This window comes from Aplidium turbinatum, chromosome 1, assembly GCF_918807975.1.
Source record: "Aplidium turbinatum chromosome 1, kaAplTurb1.1, whole genome shotgun sequence".
In the NCBI taxonomy this organism is placed as follows: Eukaryota; Metazoa; Chordata; class Ascidiacea; order Aplousobranchia; family Polyclinidae; genus Aplidium; species Aplidium turbinatum.
This window is the reverse complement of record NC_137472.1, coordinates 48,644,773-48,662,988: the sequence shown is the minus strand read 5'-3', so window position 1 is coordinate 48,662,988 and position 18,216 is coordinate 48,644,773. Positions and strand designations below refer to the sequence as shown.

Sequence of the window (18,216 nt, the reverse complement as noted above, 5' to 3'; positions counted from 1 at the left end):
AATAATTATTTAAGCCAACTGCAATTTAAAAAGGCCAGATTTTTGGAATTTGGCCTAAAAAAGGCCATCTGGCAACCCTAATGTTTTTCACTCACATCAAAGCAAGCTTTGTGATGTAAGAATGCTGCCTTGCAATTTCGCAATGCGAGGTTTTGAGCACTTAGAACCTTTATGGAATTACAGTAGGCTACCGTAGTTGATACTTGATAGAGATTTTGTTGGTGCTGTTGGATATGATTTCAGCTTAATTTAGTATCCAAACGACGATACCAGCCAGCACAAATAAACTACCGTACTCGTAAGCGTTACGTAACGTTTTGCTTGAACCCCCTCCCCCCGATGTGACGCTAACGTAACGCTTTTCATGAACCCCCTCCCCCTCGATAGCGTTACGTAATATTTGAACGGTCCCTAATCATTAATTTTTGAGATGGTCTATAATGATTAGAGTAGTGGTTCTCAAACTTTTTGTCTTGGCGAACCCCTTTTAGTGCCCTCAAAGTGGTCGCGGACCCCTAAAAACTTTCATTTGAAATTTTAGTAGGCTACATTGGGTCTCCGAACGGAAACAAATATTTTATAAGTTGCGAAGTGACACAGCAGAATTCACTGAACTCGCGACGCACTTGATGAAATTGACGAAGATATGAGCTGTATGTTGGCAGACAGGATCAAAAATCAGTAAACTATATTATGTTGATTTGATGTTTTTCTATAAATTCTATCGAAAATTATTGTGACCTAAAGGCTACAAAGAACTTCTCCTATTTTTGATTTGTAATCAATATTTCGTGGCCAGCGCTGCCATGGCAAAAGTGACTGAGTGCTGATAGACTGATGTTGCAATAAAGGAAATATTGTGACTGGGTTTTGTTTCAATAGCTTAAATGTTCAGAAATTGCTAATCTGCGTACGATTTCTGATGTTGATACAGTACGTTTTTATGCGATGCATTAGCCCAGGTTATACTATCTCAATTACCATTAACGGACATTCCCCACAGCATCGACTACAAGACTAAAATGAAGTGAAAGCAGCGTTTTTCAGAGCAATATCCGAGAAAAAGATAAGTGACTAAACGTTTAAAATAGCGGCTTGCAAAAGAATTATCTTCTGTCAACAATCAATTTCGGAAAAAAACATTGACTCAAGTTCCTAATTACTGGATTTAGGCACAAATATTGTTTTGAAAAAAAGTTGGATATTGACCGAACTCAGGGATATCTAGAGAAGGGGATACGAAGGCTCGCAGCGATTGCCTTATTCTCATGCCCTTCTATTGTCAGGCGTAATAAAAGCCTTCGTATCTCCTTTAGATATCCCTGACCGAACTGGTATAAAATAAATAGTTCAATGGGTAAATACCCAGATTTGCGAGCAAAGGTGCTACGATTGCCGTACTAACTCTATGCATGCGGTGAACCAGTGCAACAGACTTGACTGTAACTTACTTTGAACAACGAGAATTGTTCACAAAAGAAGTAAGCGGCACATGTCAAAAGCTGAGTAGTTTATTATCCTTTGTAACAGGGGTCACCAAACTACGGCCCGCGAACTGATTTCATCCGGCCCGCCACGTGCTGAGGAAATTACAGCTGCACTACAATTCTGTACATGTGCTCCCCTTGGTATTAGCAACCGTCTTTGGCTTTGCTTTTTTGTGTAATAGAGACTTCTTTGATAAAATTTTCGTTCTTATAGTTCGTTGTTGTATGTTGAATTTGTACATTTTTCTACCAGGCAGCCGACATGTTGGTGCTCTATTTTTATCAGTAGGCTACCACAAATGGGGACAGCCTAGGCCAAATTTGGAAAGATGTAATGTTTTTTCAAGAGCACGGTGCCCTGTAGTGTATCACAGCAGGGAATAACTTTTCCAGCAACCTTTCGATTTTCATCACAACTTTGCTATTCCACCGCTAACTTTGTTATTTATTGTGTTCAATTCAAGTCAATGAAGATTCTAAATAGTTGTGTATCTTTTCGCAATTTGCATCCGGCCCGCAGCTGTTAATCTCGCAGCAATCTGGCCCTTGGAGAAAAAAGTTTGGTGACCCCTGCTTTGTAACAATGCAATCACAAATACATGCAATGGTAAGCTAGACAGTTAGTCACCTTAGTACTATTTGAGTTTAATGCAAAAATACAAAAGCTCACAAACAAGTTTTAAATGAACAGCAGTTAACAGGACAATAGCCTAAAGTTCAAGTGGCTCTACTTGAAAATCACTTTTCACAAAATAGTGTTTAAGCACATCGCTTCTGTAAGGCCTATAACTGTATTGCACCATGACTACATTGAAACTTATAATCTTAACACAAAGTTTTCATTTAAGCAAAATACGCACATTTGCCTCCAATAGCGTGCAAGCAGCGTTATACATACATCAGATGACGGTGATGAAGTACAAGTGCACAGATTCTAAACTAAGACTGGTAACAATCATCGGCTACAAATTTATCAATTATATTGCTCTCGTGAGTTGAGAATTTCTAAAAAAAATTGGTGCTCCGGCAAAAACCGCATATACTGAAATTGAGAGCTTTAACTATTAATGATTGAGATTTTTCTTGAAAGCACGAAAATAATTCAGTAACTTTAACACTAAAGGTGCGTCTACACGAGAAAGTGTTCTTGCTTAGAAATTCTTGCTTAAGCTAGTTTTTAAGCTTGTTTCGTCTACACTCACAATCTCAAAAAAAGATTTTGCTTGCTCGAACGCGGTCACGTGAGTATTTCAATCGCAATGACGTCACGTTTCAAAAAGTTCGCGCCAAAGCAAGTAAACCAACTGTTTTTTAACAACTAGTCGGCAGTCGCAGTGAGCTGGCACTTTTGAGTTGTTGCAGTCATTCAATGATTTAATAATGGCTTTCAAATGTTAACGTGTGTTATTTTTGTTGTGATGGTCATGGTCAGAAATAAAAGCAACTGAACTCAACTTGTGTAAAAAATGCTGCAAAAAGATAAGGTTGCAAACGCGCAATACTTCAGAAAGAAGTGTTCCGACACCTTAGTGAAGTTAGAAACAGGCGTGGCCAGAGAACACTGGAAGCATCAAATACAAAACAACAACTACAAACTTCCTAGTTGCTTGACTAGCAGCCAGACTACTGAGTGTAGACTTGAAGTTTTGCCGCGAAAAGATTTCTAAGCAAGAGAACTCACTTGAGCGCCCAGTTTTTCGCTCTGGAGCGTATTTTTTCTCGGGCACTTGCTTACTCGCTCAGTTTCTTAAAAGTAAGCGGCACAAAGTGCGATTATCTTAAACAAACAAGAAGTTTTGCTAGCTTAAGCAAGAAAACAGTCGTCGTGTAGACGCACCTTAAGGCGTACAGCATGCAAACAGGGCTTCAGATTTTCAAATCAATCCGCTACAACTCAAACATAAATGCAATAACACATATCCTCAAATGAAGTGGTGCGCCCGGGATTTGAGGAAACAATTTCGTCAGTGCAATGGCCACCCAGCATCAAGCAAATCCAGGCTGTTAAATCGAATGTTTTTCTTTTCAAAGCGCAAACTGCCAAGCTGTTTAAATCGCTTGTGGCCAGGGCTGTGGAGTCGGAAGGATTTTGGCGTGTCAGGGGTTGGCCAGTTATAAACCGAGGAAAGTCGGACCCGTATATTTTCCACCCGACTCCACAGCTCTGATTCTGGCTAACACATTTTGCCTGATAGGTTCCACAAATATTCGAAACTCGATTGTAGCCAAGCAAAGTATAAATTTTCTGGCAAGCTCAAGCAAAAATTCTGAATAGAAGTGCAAGAGAGGACCTTCTCTCATTCATCAGACTTGACAACCAGCATCGGCAGCCGGTGAAACAATCCGGTTTGATTCTTCTAATCATTATGAAACCAACTTCAAGCGTACACTGTACAGAAGCGACAAATCAGCATTTGGAAAGCGATAGACGGAAGACAAAGCAAGGTGATTGTGGACTTAGTGACGTCGATTGCCGGAACAACTGGCTCTTCTGGAAAGCGTTCTCTCCCTCTCCCCCGCTTAGAGCAGCGTGAATAGTTAAGCTCTTCGAATTTTTGTATTTATCGGAGAAAGTAAAAAGTTTTCCTAAAAAAAGCACAAAAGGCTAAATCACCGAGCGAACTAAAGCTATGACCTTTTAATAATTGTAAAACTTGGTCAAAAAGTGTAAAACACGTGATCTACTCACCTGGTTGCAATACGTCACATGACGTATCGGAGGTAAGCAGCCATCTGACGACTCCAGTCTCGAAGGTTTTACTTTCAACACGAACCGAAACTGCGTCTACTTTGTGAGACTTAGGTACACGAACGTTCCAACAAAGGTAGCCTTTCTCGCTTCCTTCTGCACGGCACAAGTAGGCCTGGGCAGATAGATGGGAAAAGATTGTTTTCGGTAATTAGATGAAAGGAAAACTTTTGTGCTATCGTTATCTTGTTTACATCGTTATCTTGTTCGTGTTCGTGAAAAGAGTTCGTGTTAAGAGTTCGTGAAATCAATGTTATCAGAGCAAACACTAAATCTTTTGAGTTTGAGGCAGTATTTTAGAAATGAATGCACTAATCAATCATCACATTGTCTTACTTGCTTCCAATCCAACTCTTCTTTACGCATGACGTCATTCATCTTCCAGATCAGGAAATCCCATCCTGTTACCTTTTCATTGTCGTTTGATACCCGTGTATACCTGTGGGAAAGGTAACAAGAAACTACTTTAGGACGAATACTAGTTCAGCAATGTTTGATTTAACTGTCAACGACTGCAGTTGTCACAGTGCAAAGCGTTTAAATCAGACGGCAAAATGAAAAATGAGCATGACATTGGCTTGAATGTTCCAAATGTCTGAAGACAAAACACAAAAAGCAAGGAACCTACCGAATTATCAACCTTTGCACAACAATACAAATGACACTCACTGTGTAAATCACAAGGCTGGCTAGCTGGTGGCTGTTTTCTTAGATTAAACTAAAGTAACCTATCAAATACTTTACCCGTTGTGCTGCGTAATTTTTCAGTTATCATTTTGTGTGAGCTAGTTAAGCAGTTTCTCAAATGTTTAGATGTAACCATATTTTTGCTGTGATACTGTATGATTCTTTAGTATTTCTTTTAAAAAAAAAAAAAAAAATTATAGGCTTGAAAAGGGCTGCATGACTAGCCGAAAACGTTCGCTTGTTGTTTTTATATAGTTAAATGTAGTGTTGTTGCTGAGTTATGCCTGTTTAATATGGTTTAAACTGAAGTGGGAGCGATGATTGTCGGGAGCGAGCAAAAACACATCAAAATTCTTCGAAGTGGTGAATCACAGCACAATGCTCATACACATTGCTGAAAATGACAACATACAAACAGTCGACTGTGATAAGCCGTGGAGAGATTTTTTTGCCTTCTGGAAAGGGTCGCACCAAACTGATCACATGGTTTCGTTCTCCACCTCCAGAAGATGTCCTCGTAATTCACTCACTGGTCATCTTTGCTTGAATATTCGAGATGAAATTGACAGCTTTCCAGCTCCTTTTCAGTCAGTTCAATGGACTCGTACACTGTTAGTTGAGGTTTCTCTTCTTTCTGTCCCTTTCGAATTTCACCTCGTGCTTGTCGCCATGCCAACGAACCGGAAGTACGGCCTCCATATTCCTGGTCTTCGGAAGCGTTCGCCATTTTGTCAAACTCTTCCTTTTCGCGTTTCGATCGATCTGCAAGTTCTTTCTGAAAAAGTAATGTGAAAAGAATCAACAACAACTCAAGAAAACCGATGAATGCTTGGTTACGGTTGTGTTGAAAACGGTGATTTATAGCTATATTTAAGTCTGATGTACTACATCAATTACAAAACGGCTCGGTCTTTCAAACGCTTTGCTGTTAACGAAAAACAAAGACGTTCAACATCAGACCCTCACCCAACAAAGACGTTCAACATCAGACCCTCACCCAACAAAGACGTTCAACATTAGACCCTCACCCTTCTTGTAGGAGACACTGGCGCTGACATCTTTCGATTTAATTCATTCACTGTTTGTATCATCCATCCTTCACTAAACATGGCGAATCGTCTCGTGAGAACCTCATCTCGGTTGACTGCATATCTCCAAGTAACATCCACTATTTCCTCGATGTTTGCGGCCACTATAAGTGATAACTTCTTCTTCCACCCCTGCTCGTACATGAGCGGTCTGTCGCACACGTTTTCACAAGGATCGCAGTGCACCCATCTCTCCCATTCAGAAATGTAAACCTGAATGTTAATCCAAAGAAATTGCAGTGTGTTAAGACAATGATTGTAAACGAAACTATTTTCAGACGTGTCTTCTCAAAATTATCTTTGGGAAGATAAAATCTTTAATTGGTGAATCAGAGACATAAAAAAACCTTTTCGATAGTTTGATGAGTAGCTGGTTGATCTAGCAGCCCACCTCAGTCCAAACATGATCTGTCCAGTCCATCACGTGTCTTGCTTCCAGACCAACGGCACGACATATCAGTGTAAAGCAATCTGCCCATTCCCCGCATCGACCTGAAAGAAGCAGGACATGATTATTTGTTGAAAATTTCACCATACAAACAAGTAGGCTACTTGATAATACCTTTTATTTTCGTTGCAACAATACAGTATGTACTGAAGGTGTACAGATACAGTACAAATACAGTACAATACAGTATGTACCGAAGTCGGCAGCCGTGGCCGAGTGGTTAGCGCGTTGGGCTCGCAGTCGAGAGCCTGCATGTTCGACTCCAGCCACCCGCACTTGCTGTTGTTTCTCTGGGCAAGAAACTTAACGATAATTGCCTCTACCTAGTGATCGATTTCGAGTAATGGGTAGTACCAAATAGTCATAAGTAAAGTAGACAACCGGAAAATAAACATTGCCGTCGGCTGCAGCGTGGGTCAGGTGTATGTCGGAAGGCGTACACCGATGCATAGCGCTCAAGTCCGCTTTCCCGCAATGCAGGATAAAGATAAACAAACAAACTGAAAAAACTTTTGGTCTTTCAAAAAATACTTTCTGAAATCAGTGATGTACGCGCATACAAAAAATAATGACGCCGTCAGCGCATACACTAGTGTAAACTCATTTGGTTTGCTATAGAGATGTACCGATACCAATATTTTGGCCGATACCGATATCACTTTTTTAGGCCGATGCCCGATACTGATACCGATATTTTGGCCGATACTTTGGTGTTACAAAAAGAAGCAATTTTGGTATTTGCAAGGAATTCTATCAAATGCTAAGTTTTACCTTATTTGCGTAAAACTATTAAAAAAAGCTTTCAATTGGCATAATTCATTAAAGATTCAAGAATCCAATCTCAACCGCATTGTTGTGTCATAATAGTAGGTTTTTGTAATGAAAGGCCACCGTAATTGAGGACTGGGGTATAAGGGAAGAAACATTACATCATAATTGGGGTTTCTTGAAAATTAATACAGTGTTTGCGCAAACTCTCCAAATAGGCTATCATAATTGATAAGATGTAAAATGTAAACCAAGTGATTTGTGTAGTCGTACAAAAATTATTCGACAAGTAATGTGCAACCTAAGGGCGCTTGTCGTTTGGTTGAAAAGCTTTTGCCAGGCCAAGACTACCCAGGCAGCAAAAATGTACAACTCTGCATCGCCCCCACGTTGCCAAACGTCCAAAAAACCCATGCAACCCGGCCGACCCCAGTAAGCCGGCACCACCAGTCCACGATCTAACTTCCACCCCTCGCCGCAACAAACCCATCAAGCCCAAACAATGTCATGGCAGAATAAGCAGGCTCAAAATGAAAGCAATGGGATCACGAATCCCCACCAAACCAATCAAAATGGTCCCACTGCGCCTAAGACGACAACCCCACCGCAAAGAAAGGAGCGCTCCCCCCGGCCACCAGCACAAGGCCGAGCACTCACCAGCACAGCGACTCGCCAATCACAATGGTGCAGCTTCCACACCAGCCACTTCAATTCTTGTCAATGTCAATTCTTGCTACAAAACGGCTGCTGAGAAACATATAGTTGATTGGATAGTGTAAATGGCTAGCGTGGAAGCCACACTGTTGTGGCCAGCGAACCGCAACAGCTCGCTGCACCAATGAGTGCTCAGCCCCGCGCCGACAGCCCAGGCGCAACAAGACCATTTATTGATCAGCCCAGCGAGGACCCGCAGTCCCACCGCCCCGAGCCCACCCACTCCGCCATGACATTGTCCAAGCCCGGCGAGTCCACCACAACGAAAGGTGGAAACTAAATCACAAACTGACAGAACCAGCCCACCAAAAACAACCAAGCCACATGGCTCCCTCAAACGCCCAGCAACGCAAAAACGATGCAAAATTATACATTTCTGCAACCTGGGTAGTATTGGCCTGGTTTTATCCTCTGCTGAGAGTAAAAAAGAAACACAAATGATAAATATTGAAGAAATTGAGTCTCCTTCACAACTTAAGAATCGAACAACGCAAAACTGCTGAAACAAAACGTTTTGTTTGAGTGAAAGAATCACTGTAAGCAAACAATGCCAAAAGGTGCGCGCATGAAGTCATGGGAGTGTGAGGTATCAAAAATTTGAACAGGTTGTTATTTTTCTACATCAATGCGACGTTAGTTACTACTTTAAAAAATCTATATCTTTGCTTCTGCAGAAAATCTGCAGCAAACGCCTTTTTTTACATGTTTAGTATCGGCCACAGTATCGGCCAAATTTTGCCGATACCGATACTCAAAAACTGGCCGATATCACCGATACCGATATATCGGTACATCTCTAGTTTGCTAGGTGCCAAACATTCACACGGTATAAACCACTTGAAACAAACAAGTTATATTTTAAATTTCCGCGAAGAAACACAAGCATCTGAAAGTGTTCATCTGACATTTTGCTGCGTTTTGGTTTCAATATGTCTTTGCCATTGAAAACATTCTGTCAACTGCAGCGCTGGAAGGTATTGGCGTGTTGTAGCGAAAAAAAATACATTAAAAAGTATGCGTTGACGCTATGCGCAAAAAAAACGCGAAAACTTTACGGCGTAGCCTCAAGCGACAACTATCCAAAAAAATGTGGCCGTAAGAGTAAGCGCAAACAAAAAGTCTACGCCGCAAGTCTACGGCGTAGAATTTGCAGCGTATACGTACATCTCTGTCTGAAATACTCGCATAAGAATAAAAACACATCGACAAACCTGGTAAAATTATGAAACAAGTTTAAAACAACCTCAAAAACCACTCCAGTGAAGTGATGGATACACAAGGATAAGAACAGTGTATGATTAATCAACCTGTCCTTGTTTCCAATAGCTTTTCGGGATGGTTATATCTTGGAAATCGTAGCACGGTAGCACAGTTTAGACAACGGTAGCCTTCCACCCTCCCTGCTCCCCATATCATGTCATCTTGACTTGGTGGAAGCATACCTTTGAAATAAGAACGTTTACAGTTACATGTGATATTAAGATTTCAACACTTCTAAGGAATAAGGAAAGGTAGGTAGTAACGACCAGACAAGGAAGCTAATTACTAAATTAGTCGTAACTAGCAGCCAGAGTAATATTTAAAAAAATGTTCTCAATTTTGGTGTTAGTATAGCATATCGGTATTTTAAAAATGTTTTGTTTATAAAGTATTATGTAGAAGATACAACGGTCAAATGACTACCAATTGATTTGTAATCTTTACTAACGTGGTAGCTTCATGCACGCTGCACATGTCGTGAAATAAAAGCTAAACGGCAGCACAAAAATTTAACTGCAGGTTTATGCTATATTATACATAAGTCACGCTAACAAGCTATGACGCTAATCTCTCCTTGTGCAGACCTATGCTACTGGGTTTTTCGGATGAGTTGCATTGAGTGCATTTCGGTGAGTCAGTCCATGTAAAAAATGATCCCTTAAACCATGCTAGCAGTTCTAGGAGAAGACAGTGATGAAAGCTGGAATTATCTGCATATAAAAATATAAGTCAGTGCTTGTGCAATTCTAACTACCAGAACTAAGGAGCCGACTGAGCAAGTTTTGACAATTGCGTCTGATCCGACCAAATCCTTCCGATTTCACAACCTTAACGACAATTAATATTTACAATTTTGGTAAAGAAGTGATTTTCTTGAACCTTTGTCTATAATTAGTATTTAGCATACCGTACCAATAAAAATATAATACCTCTAATAATAGGCAACATGTAAAACACAAACTTTTATCTGATGGTTTCCTAGGCATTCTTCTTTGAGCTTTCTCATTCAAATCAACCAAAGGAATTAATCTTCTTGCTTTTTCTTGAAGGGATTTGTTTTCGTAGAATTTGCAGTGCTGGAAGTGGGATTTTAATCTGGATATTAACAAATATGTGCTCAATGAATGATTAATCCTCAATTTCTAAAAGATATGAAATATGGATATGCATGATAAGTGGGAGCACGTCTTTTAGGTGCAGACAGTTAGACGCCGGTCAAATAGGCACGCACACTGTGACGTAAGGATATTTAGGTGCGGAGCACTGTGGCGCCCGTTCATTTAGGTGCTATTCCTAATAAAGTCTGCAGATTATATCAGCTTGGCAGGTAGGGCAATGCTTTTCACACAAAATTGTATATTCTGATGACACTGATAAGTTTAAATTGTTGCACTGCAATAGTGAAAAAATATATAGCTCACTATAAAACAATGCATTTGGTATTTGAATTTCTCAGGGTATTTCATTATTTCAATGCACATTCAAAAAGTCACTTTTACTAACACTAAGTTATATATAATTCAATTATTATTTGTACTAGTTCACTATTATTCAGGGTTGGTTTCTAAGTGGTCAAAACTGGTTTTGACCACTAAGCGGTTTAAACCTGGTTTTAACCGGTGAAAACTAGGTTCAAACCGGTCAAAACCCAGAAAAATATTTCATGTAGTGAATGGTCGGCTACCTGGGCTATGGGCTATTTAGGAAATATAAAAGCAGTTGTGAGTTGTGACCATTTTGATATGCAGGCCTCGAAATAGCTGGCGGCCATGGCCGCCTGAACTTTCATTAATGGCCGCCAATACCGACCTGTCAGGCAGCCACAGATGGCTGCCTGTAAAATTCGTACGAAAGATTATATATATCTTGGATTTTACTCTTGTTTCATCACTGCCAAAAACAAGACATCAAACAGCGTTAAGACTACTACCTTAATTACATGTCGTGCTACGTCTTATGTGCTACGCAACGGGAGGGCAAATGTTGCGAAAATTATATGGCAAAATTGGTGGCAAATGTTTTTCATAAAAAAAAATTTGTTGGAATAAATTCTTGTACTTCAGTTGGCTGTGCAAATGATTCATCTTCCTACCAAGCATTTTTGGTTTATCAGAAACGTATTTTTAGAATTTGAATTTTCTCAATTAAAATAACCAACTGATTGAAATATCAAAAATAAACAGAGAAATTGAATATTTTTTGTTCCAAATCCAGCATTTAGGTTATTGTTGATCAAAACAAAATATGGTTGAACATCATTACTAAACATGGAGGGTAATATTTTTAATTCAATTGAAAAGCAACTTGATTCATACACTAAAGGGGTTTTGACCAGTAAGAGGTGATCAAAACTGCCCGGTTTAAACCAGGTTTTAACTGGGCGGTTTATACGGGTCTGCTACTATTCGGTGAGTCCGATTCGGTGAGTCCGATTCGGTGAGTCTGATTCGGTGAGTTCCTAACTTCTAATCCCTAACCTTAACCCCTAACCCCTAAACCTAAAACGACAATGATAATTAGGCTACGGTACCCGATAATTAAAAAAAAAATTGAAAAAATCCCCCGTTAAGGGATCGGACTCACCAAATCGGACTAACCGAATCGGACTCACCGAATCGGACTCACCGAAACGGGCCATTCCGGGTTTATACCGACCAATCCTGCTATTATTCAAAAACGATATTAATATAACTAAGTGAGAAGATTGTAACAAGGAATGGGCTTTCATAGATAAAACAGGGGTTAGAAGAACTGGAAAAACAGCCATAGTATTAAAAAATCTATGTAAAATCTAATATATATTATATATCAAAAAAGCTTGAAACTCTTTACTATATAGTGGCCTACTTGTTGAATACTACGCCAAAACATTACCGTCAGCGTATTTGTAAACTGTAGGTCGCTGCAGCAGATGGAGTGTTTTGACCGGTAGACACTTTGGTAATTACAGAAGAAAAAAGAGTAATCGCAAGGGTGGGAATCAAACCTACATCATTGAAATGACTAGGCTACTTCCCTAACCCTTAAACTGCAAGACCACATTGCCGACGGTGGAACATTCACTTCATATAATACTATCTATCAGAATAGCTTCAAGAAGAACACAATATCACGTGCATGAGTCACATAATTGTAATCAGCTGATTTAAACCTTCCCTTCTGATTGGTTATGAACCTCATCTGCCGTAACAACCAGCATATTACAAATACACTTACCGTCCTAGTATTTTCTTTTGCGACTGACGTAAATCCTGAGACAAAATAGGAATCCCCGCCCGGGCTGCTATGAGTTGGTCATAAATGTCACACAAATCTTTTATATTGGTTTCCATAAACAAAGTGAACTGATCATTATCTTCCTGGAAACAATTAGGTATCAAAATTTATATTCACATGCTCAATGCTCGTATTATATAAGTGTATATATTAATGTTTTTTTTTTTTTAATGCTAGTTGCAAAGATTACATTACGTTAGAGCACCAGCATGTTCTTTGTCATACTTTCTTTCTCTTGGGTTTTTAATTCAACACTTTAAAATATAGATCACAATCGAATATGTTTCTTCAAAGTTGGTTAACTAACAAATGAAGTTTTAATTAAATTAAGTCTTTGCAAGCCTGGCATACCCTTTGCAGCCTGACATCGTGTTAGTTATCACAAATTTTATTTTGTCAAAATGTGTAAATATTAACATATATTGAATGCACACAAGGTTCACCTGAAAACCCATTTCCATAAGAACATTTATCGCACCATCATAAACAAGTAGCTTCTCCTGAAATGCTGAGCTGCTAATTCGTATACTTCGATATTTTTCGTCATCAATGTTACTGTAACATATGTGATATAGTTTTCTACACCATGCCTGATGTGAGTAATCAGCTTCGAGAAGTATTGACCACCATTTTGAGACATTTTACCTTTTATATACTCGTTGATGTTTATAAACAAAATAATCTCAATCAATGGTTTACTTTATTCTCAAAATTTCATTATACTGTATTTACACTGAGGTTTTGCATACGGTATTAAGACATAAGACGTAAAAATACGTAACATAACCCATAACACAGTATTATTAGATTACACAACTCTTAGCACAATACTATATTGTATCAAAATACTAAAACCAATGTATTATAATTAGTAGGCTTTACAACCTAATCTATTAAATAATTATATAGTCCTACACAATACAAACACAGCATGAACTAATTAAAAAAAATCAAGGGCAGCTTAAAAGCTCCAAGCCCTCACAAGCTCATAATTATGCTTTCAAGAGTGACTGGACACCTAACTTCAGAGGGAGCAAGTCTTTTAGGCGCAGACAGTTAGGCGCCGATCAAATAGGCGCGCACACTGTGGCGTCAAGATATTTAGGTGCAGAGCACTTTGGCGCCCGTTCATTTAGGTGCTACTCCGAGTAAAGTCTGGCCGATTGTATCAGCTTGGCAGGTAGGTAAATTCTTGAGAAAACACTGTACTACATGAATACATTTCTATAATATATATAGGGCATGTGAACATAGTGTAGTTATTATTTAACTAAAAGTGAACTCAGTCATGTTCGGAAACTTGAATAATTTATTGACAAAGCTTTCGCCGATGCAAACCTTGACTAACAACCAATAAATGAGCGCCAGCGCATTAGAAAACAACATATTTTTCTGTTTAATATAACATTTTGTGTGAAAAGCAATGCCGGTTTAAGCAGCTTCACGCACGGAAGCCATGACATATTTTTCTGTTCAATATAACATTTTGTGTGAAAACCATTGCCAGTTTAAGCAGCTTCACTCACGAAAACCATAACATATTTTTCTGTTCACTATAACATTTTGTGTGAAAAGTATTGCCTGATAAAGCAGCTTCACTCACTGAAGCCATGATAAACAACAAATAGATGCACGCGCACAAAACAACATATTTTTCTGTTCAATATGACATTTTGTGTGAAAAGCATTGCCCTAACTGCCAAGCTGATACAATCTGCAGACTTTACAAGGAATAGCACCTAAATGAACGGGCGCCACAGTGCTCCGCACCTCAACATCCTGATACCACAGTGTGCGCGCCTATTTGACCGGTGCCTAACTGTCTGCGCCTAAAAGACGTGGACCCACTTCAGAGGCTATAGTTCCCAGTCATGTTAACAATATCCATTACATTTTTTTAATAGCCAACTTACTTTAAAACATTACTTGCAATACGAAGCAAAACTTCAGATGATTTCATAAACTTTTCTTTTCCTGATGAAAGTAAACTCGCAATGCCAGGAGTATACATTTTCTCACAACAATCTTATTATCAAACTAACCAGCCCAGTAAAGCATACATTGGAGGTTTTAAGCAAGTGCTCTAGACCTTGTAAAACATGAACAAACACACAAACAGTGACAAAAATATAAAGGCAGTAGTCTTAAAATTTACAGAAAACAACTCAGGCACTACTGTACTTTTTTAAGAAATCGAAAATTTAATATTACAGACTAAAATGAAAATTCAGTAGCTTACCCTCAGCCAGATTGATAGCTAAAATGCCACTAAAAAACTAGCCCAAAAGTAGTTTAATCGTTACAAGTTGAAACAAGCGCTGAATTGGAGAAATTAAGGCAGCAAACTAAAGTCATGAACAACAAAAAATTTTGAGCAGAAATGGTTTAGAATCTCTTCTGGATTGTAAAAGAAACCAGAGTTGTGCTGATAAACAGTAAACACTCAATTTGTATGTACTTTTTGTTTGTTTATTGCCAACAAAACAATAAACTGAACTAACAAATCAACAACTCTGTCAGCTACATATGCTAAATTTATTCTGCAAGTGCAAGTGAAGTCAATGTTGCCACTCTCTTGTTAATGGAAAAGTACTAGATTTGACTGAGAAAGAACACTAGATTTGCAAAAATACACTAGTATGACAAGGATGAAACCTAGTTTGTACCCTGAACAGTTCGAACCCTGAAAAGATCGAGAGAAAAAATTAAAAAAAGCCAAAGTCGCTGATCGCAGTTTCCGCAAACAAACAAAATCTTTTATAGGATCATTACCGGAAATTTTAAAATGTTTGCGGAAACTCCGATCAACCCAAAACCTTTTAAAAGGTTTGCGGAAACTGCGATCAGCGACTTCGGCAAACTGTTAGGATCATTAGGCCTACCCCAAATTTTAAAATGTTTGCGGAAACTGCGATCAGCGACTTGGGTTTTGTTCTATTTTTTTCTCTCGAACTTTTCAGTTTGTTTGTTTGGGGAAACTCCAATCAGCGACTTCGGCTATTTTTAATTTTTTCTTTTCGATCTTTTTCTAACCATAACCCTAAACCTTTTAACATGTTTGCAGAAACTGCGATCAGCGACTTCGGCAAACTCTTAGGATCATTACGGAAAATTTTAAAATGTTTGCGGAAAAACGGAAACTCCGATCAGCGACTTCGGCTTTATTCTATTTTTTTCTCTTGATCTTTTCAGGGGGGAAATTTTAAAATGTTTGCGGCAACTGCGATCAGCGACTTCGGCTTTTTTTAATTTTTTCTCTTAAACTTTTCAGGGTACGAACTGAGGGTACGAACTGTTTAGGGTACAAACTAGGTTGCACCTATTGTACAAATTTTGTGAGGTTTGCTACTAGAGATGCAGCGAACCCAAAATTTTTATCCGCACACCGCACCGCAACTGACTCATCTATCCGCGCACCGCACCGCACACCGCAATTTATCTGGAACTTTGACACTGCACCGCACCGCACACCGCAAATTACAAAATTAAAAAAAAATATTTTAACGAGTTATTGTTTAGAAAGTCAATTGTAGGAAAAAGCATCCATGGCATATAACTGGTAACCTAGTACCAATACAGTTGTGCACTAATTGGCCAGGCTAACCAGATCATATTCTCTTATCAGCAATGCATCTAAGTTCTAAGACATAATACAAACTAAGACAAATAGAATGTTCCTGGATCCAGTATCAGGACTTTTGAACACTTTTTGTAAGCAATAATGCAATTATAATGCCAGTGGCTATATGAACTACCGGTACACACACAAGAGTAAAACTTATAGCCTGAACTCACTGGGCTAACTGATATAGTAAATAATGCGGTAGTTGCGCTAGGCCTATAGCCTGGTAACTGAGCTTATCAGCTAGGCTACTAACCAAAAACATTCGTACAGCTTCCCTGACAAGCAAGCCCTAAAACCCTGTCAACTGCAAGCCATTTGCAATTTGCATTTGCATAGCTTTCCATCTTAGGGTTTCCGAAGGGAAAAATAACTGATCCGTGTTTCCAATTTAAATTTGAAGTTTCATAGCTGATTCTTGAAAAGTTGAAAGTTTACGTTTACGAAAGTTTAATTTCTTGAAAGTTTACGTTTACGAAAAATTAATTTCTTGAAAGTTTACGCGGCAAGCGGCGCGGCGCGGCTTTGTCATTTCAACCTTCCACGCGGCGCGGCGCGGCACGCGGCGAAAAAGTCAAAAGCGGCCGCGTACGCGGCGCGGCGCGGCGCGGCTTGCATCACTATTTGCTACATTTAAAGTAAACCTTGCAGAGTTGCCAGGTTCCACAAAATTACCCAGCCAAAAACACGTTTCAAACCAATCCCAAAAACAAACCAATTTTTTTGCAAGTAGCCCAAAAAAGATCCAAAGCATATAGGTATTTTAAACACACTTCAAATAACCAAAACTTGGTGCGATCTGCGAGGGTTAGGGTTAGAGCATGGACTATTCTAAGGTTAAGGTAAGGGTTAGCCGGGGTTAGCGGAAACTGCGGTTAGCGGAAACTACGGAAAAATGTTTGCGAAAACCGCGATCAGCGAGGATTAGGGTTAGAGCATAGATTAGTCTAGGGTTGCCATACCGTCCGGAAAATTCCGGACATGTCCGGAATTTAGTGTTTAATTTTGCGTCTGGGAGAAATTTTAAAAAATGCTCAAATGTCCGGAATTTTATGATGGGCGTTTTGGGGGAATTAGAAAATTTTTTTCTAGTAAATTCGCTCAGCCAGCTCATTTTACTGCATCTGCAATCGTACTGTGCAACCAGGGCTGCGATTTTTTCTTTCTTGTCGAACGACCAAAAATTCTACGCTTGTTTGTCGAATAGTAATATGACGTCACAAGAGTCAGATTATAAGCGTTTGGCCGCGAGTTACCGCACAAGTTGTGTGGTATCAGAGTCACTTACTTTAAGTGTTTAATCGCACGCTGGTTGAGTGATTCCATCTACGACGGCAAAAACATTGCCGTCGCCAAATCAACACACCTTGGATTGCTGCGACAATTGCCGTATGCTATGTTTAATCAAACGAAATTTTATCGCTTCTTCATCGCGTGTCACACCTTTATTAACTATGGTCACACGGTGGTAGCCCAGAGCATCACGCAAGCTATTTTATGCGCTGACAATGCTCTTGTGAACTATAAAAAGTTTGCAACCTTATAAAATACCGGCTTATTGTTCCGCAAAAGTTATTCTTTAATCGAATGCTTATTGTTTACCGGTGTCGTTGCGAATATAAATCATCGTGAAAGAAGATACAGTTAAAAAGTGGAAATTACCTGCTATAGATTATTATCAAACAGAAGGAAAAGTTAGTGTGGTATTTTGCAAAATTTGTAAAGAATTTTATGACGGAAACAAATCGGAATTAGAAAAGCTACGGGGTCAAGTTAAAAAAGTAGTGCAAAATTGGATAAACGGTTCTTCGACAGAAAAGAAAAATAATCCTTCTGATCATATGGCATTGCGCGTTCATGAACGGGCAGTTTTGCGTCTTCAAGTATTCCAGTGACGATGCGACAGCTTCATCCTCCCATACAGCGTCTTATGATTTCGATTTTGACAGCTAGTTCTTTATCAAACAGACTCGTGTTTGCTCGCAGTATCTCAATTGTGCTGAAATTATGTTAGTGTAAACGTAAATCCAAAGGTGGGCAGTAACTAGTTACAAAAGTAACTAGTTACTTTTTGAGTAACTGTAACGGTAACTTCGTTACTATTTTCCAAAAGTAAC

The 18,216-nt window shown here is 39.2% G+C and overlaps 1 protein-coding gene across 1 annotated transcript; it reads right to left on the bottom strand.

The window, feature by feature from the left end:
* Positions 1 to 941: 941 nt before the first annotated feature.
* LOC145781871 (peptide-N(4)-(N-acetyl-beta-glucosaminyl)asparagine amidase-like) lies at positions 942 to 14,550 on the bottom strand. Its single transcript, XM_082593555.1, has 12 exons — positions 14,391 to 14,550; positions 12,921 to 13,032; positions 12,418 to 12,560; positions 10,163 to 10,296; positions 9,786 to 9,911; positions 9,249 to 9,383; positions 6,403 to 6,503; positions 5,952 to 6,224; positions 5,454 to 5,698; positions 4,573 to 4,675; positions 4,177 to 4,351; positions 942 to 4,073 (listed from the first exon to the last, which is right to left on the bottom strand). The coding sequence occupies exons 1-12, from the start codon at positions 14,486 to 14,488 to the stop codon at positions 3,895 to 3,897; spliced, it is 1,824 nt and encodes a 607-aa protein (XP_082449681.1). The 5' UTR covers positions 14,489 to 14,550; the 3' UTR covers positions 942 to 3,894.
* Between the last annotated feature and the right edge of the window lie 3,666 nt (positions 14,551 to 18,216).

Coding starts and splice junctions, on each gene's coding strand:
- LOC145781871 (XM_082593555.1), bottom strand. CDS start 14,488: ATGTATACTCCTGGCATTGCGAGTTTACTTTCATCAGGAAAAGAAAAG. Junction 9,384..9,785: donor CGAAAAACCCAGTAGCATAG/GTCTGCACAAGG, acceptor CTTATTTCAAAG/GTATGCTTCCACCAAGTCAA. Junction 6,504..9,248: donor GCTATTGGAAACAAGGACAG/GTTGATTAATCA, acceptor TGCTTCTTTCAG/GTCGATGCGGGGAATGGGCA.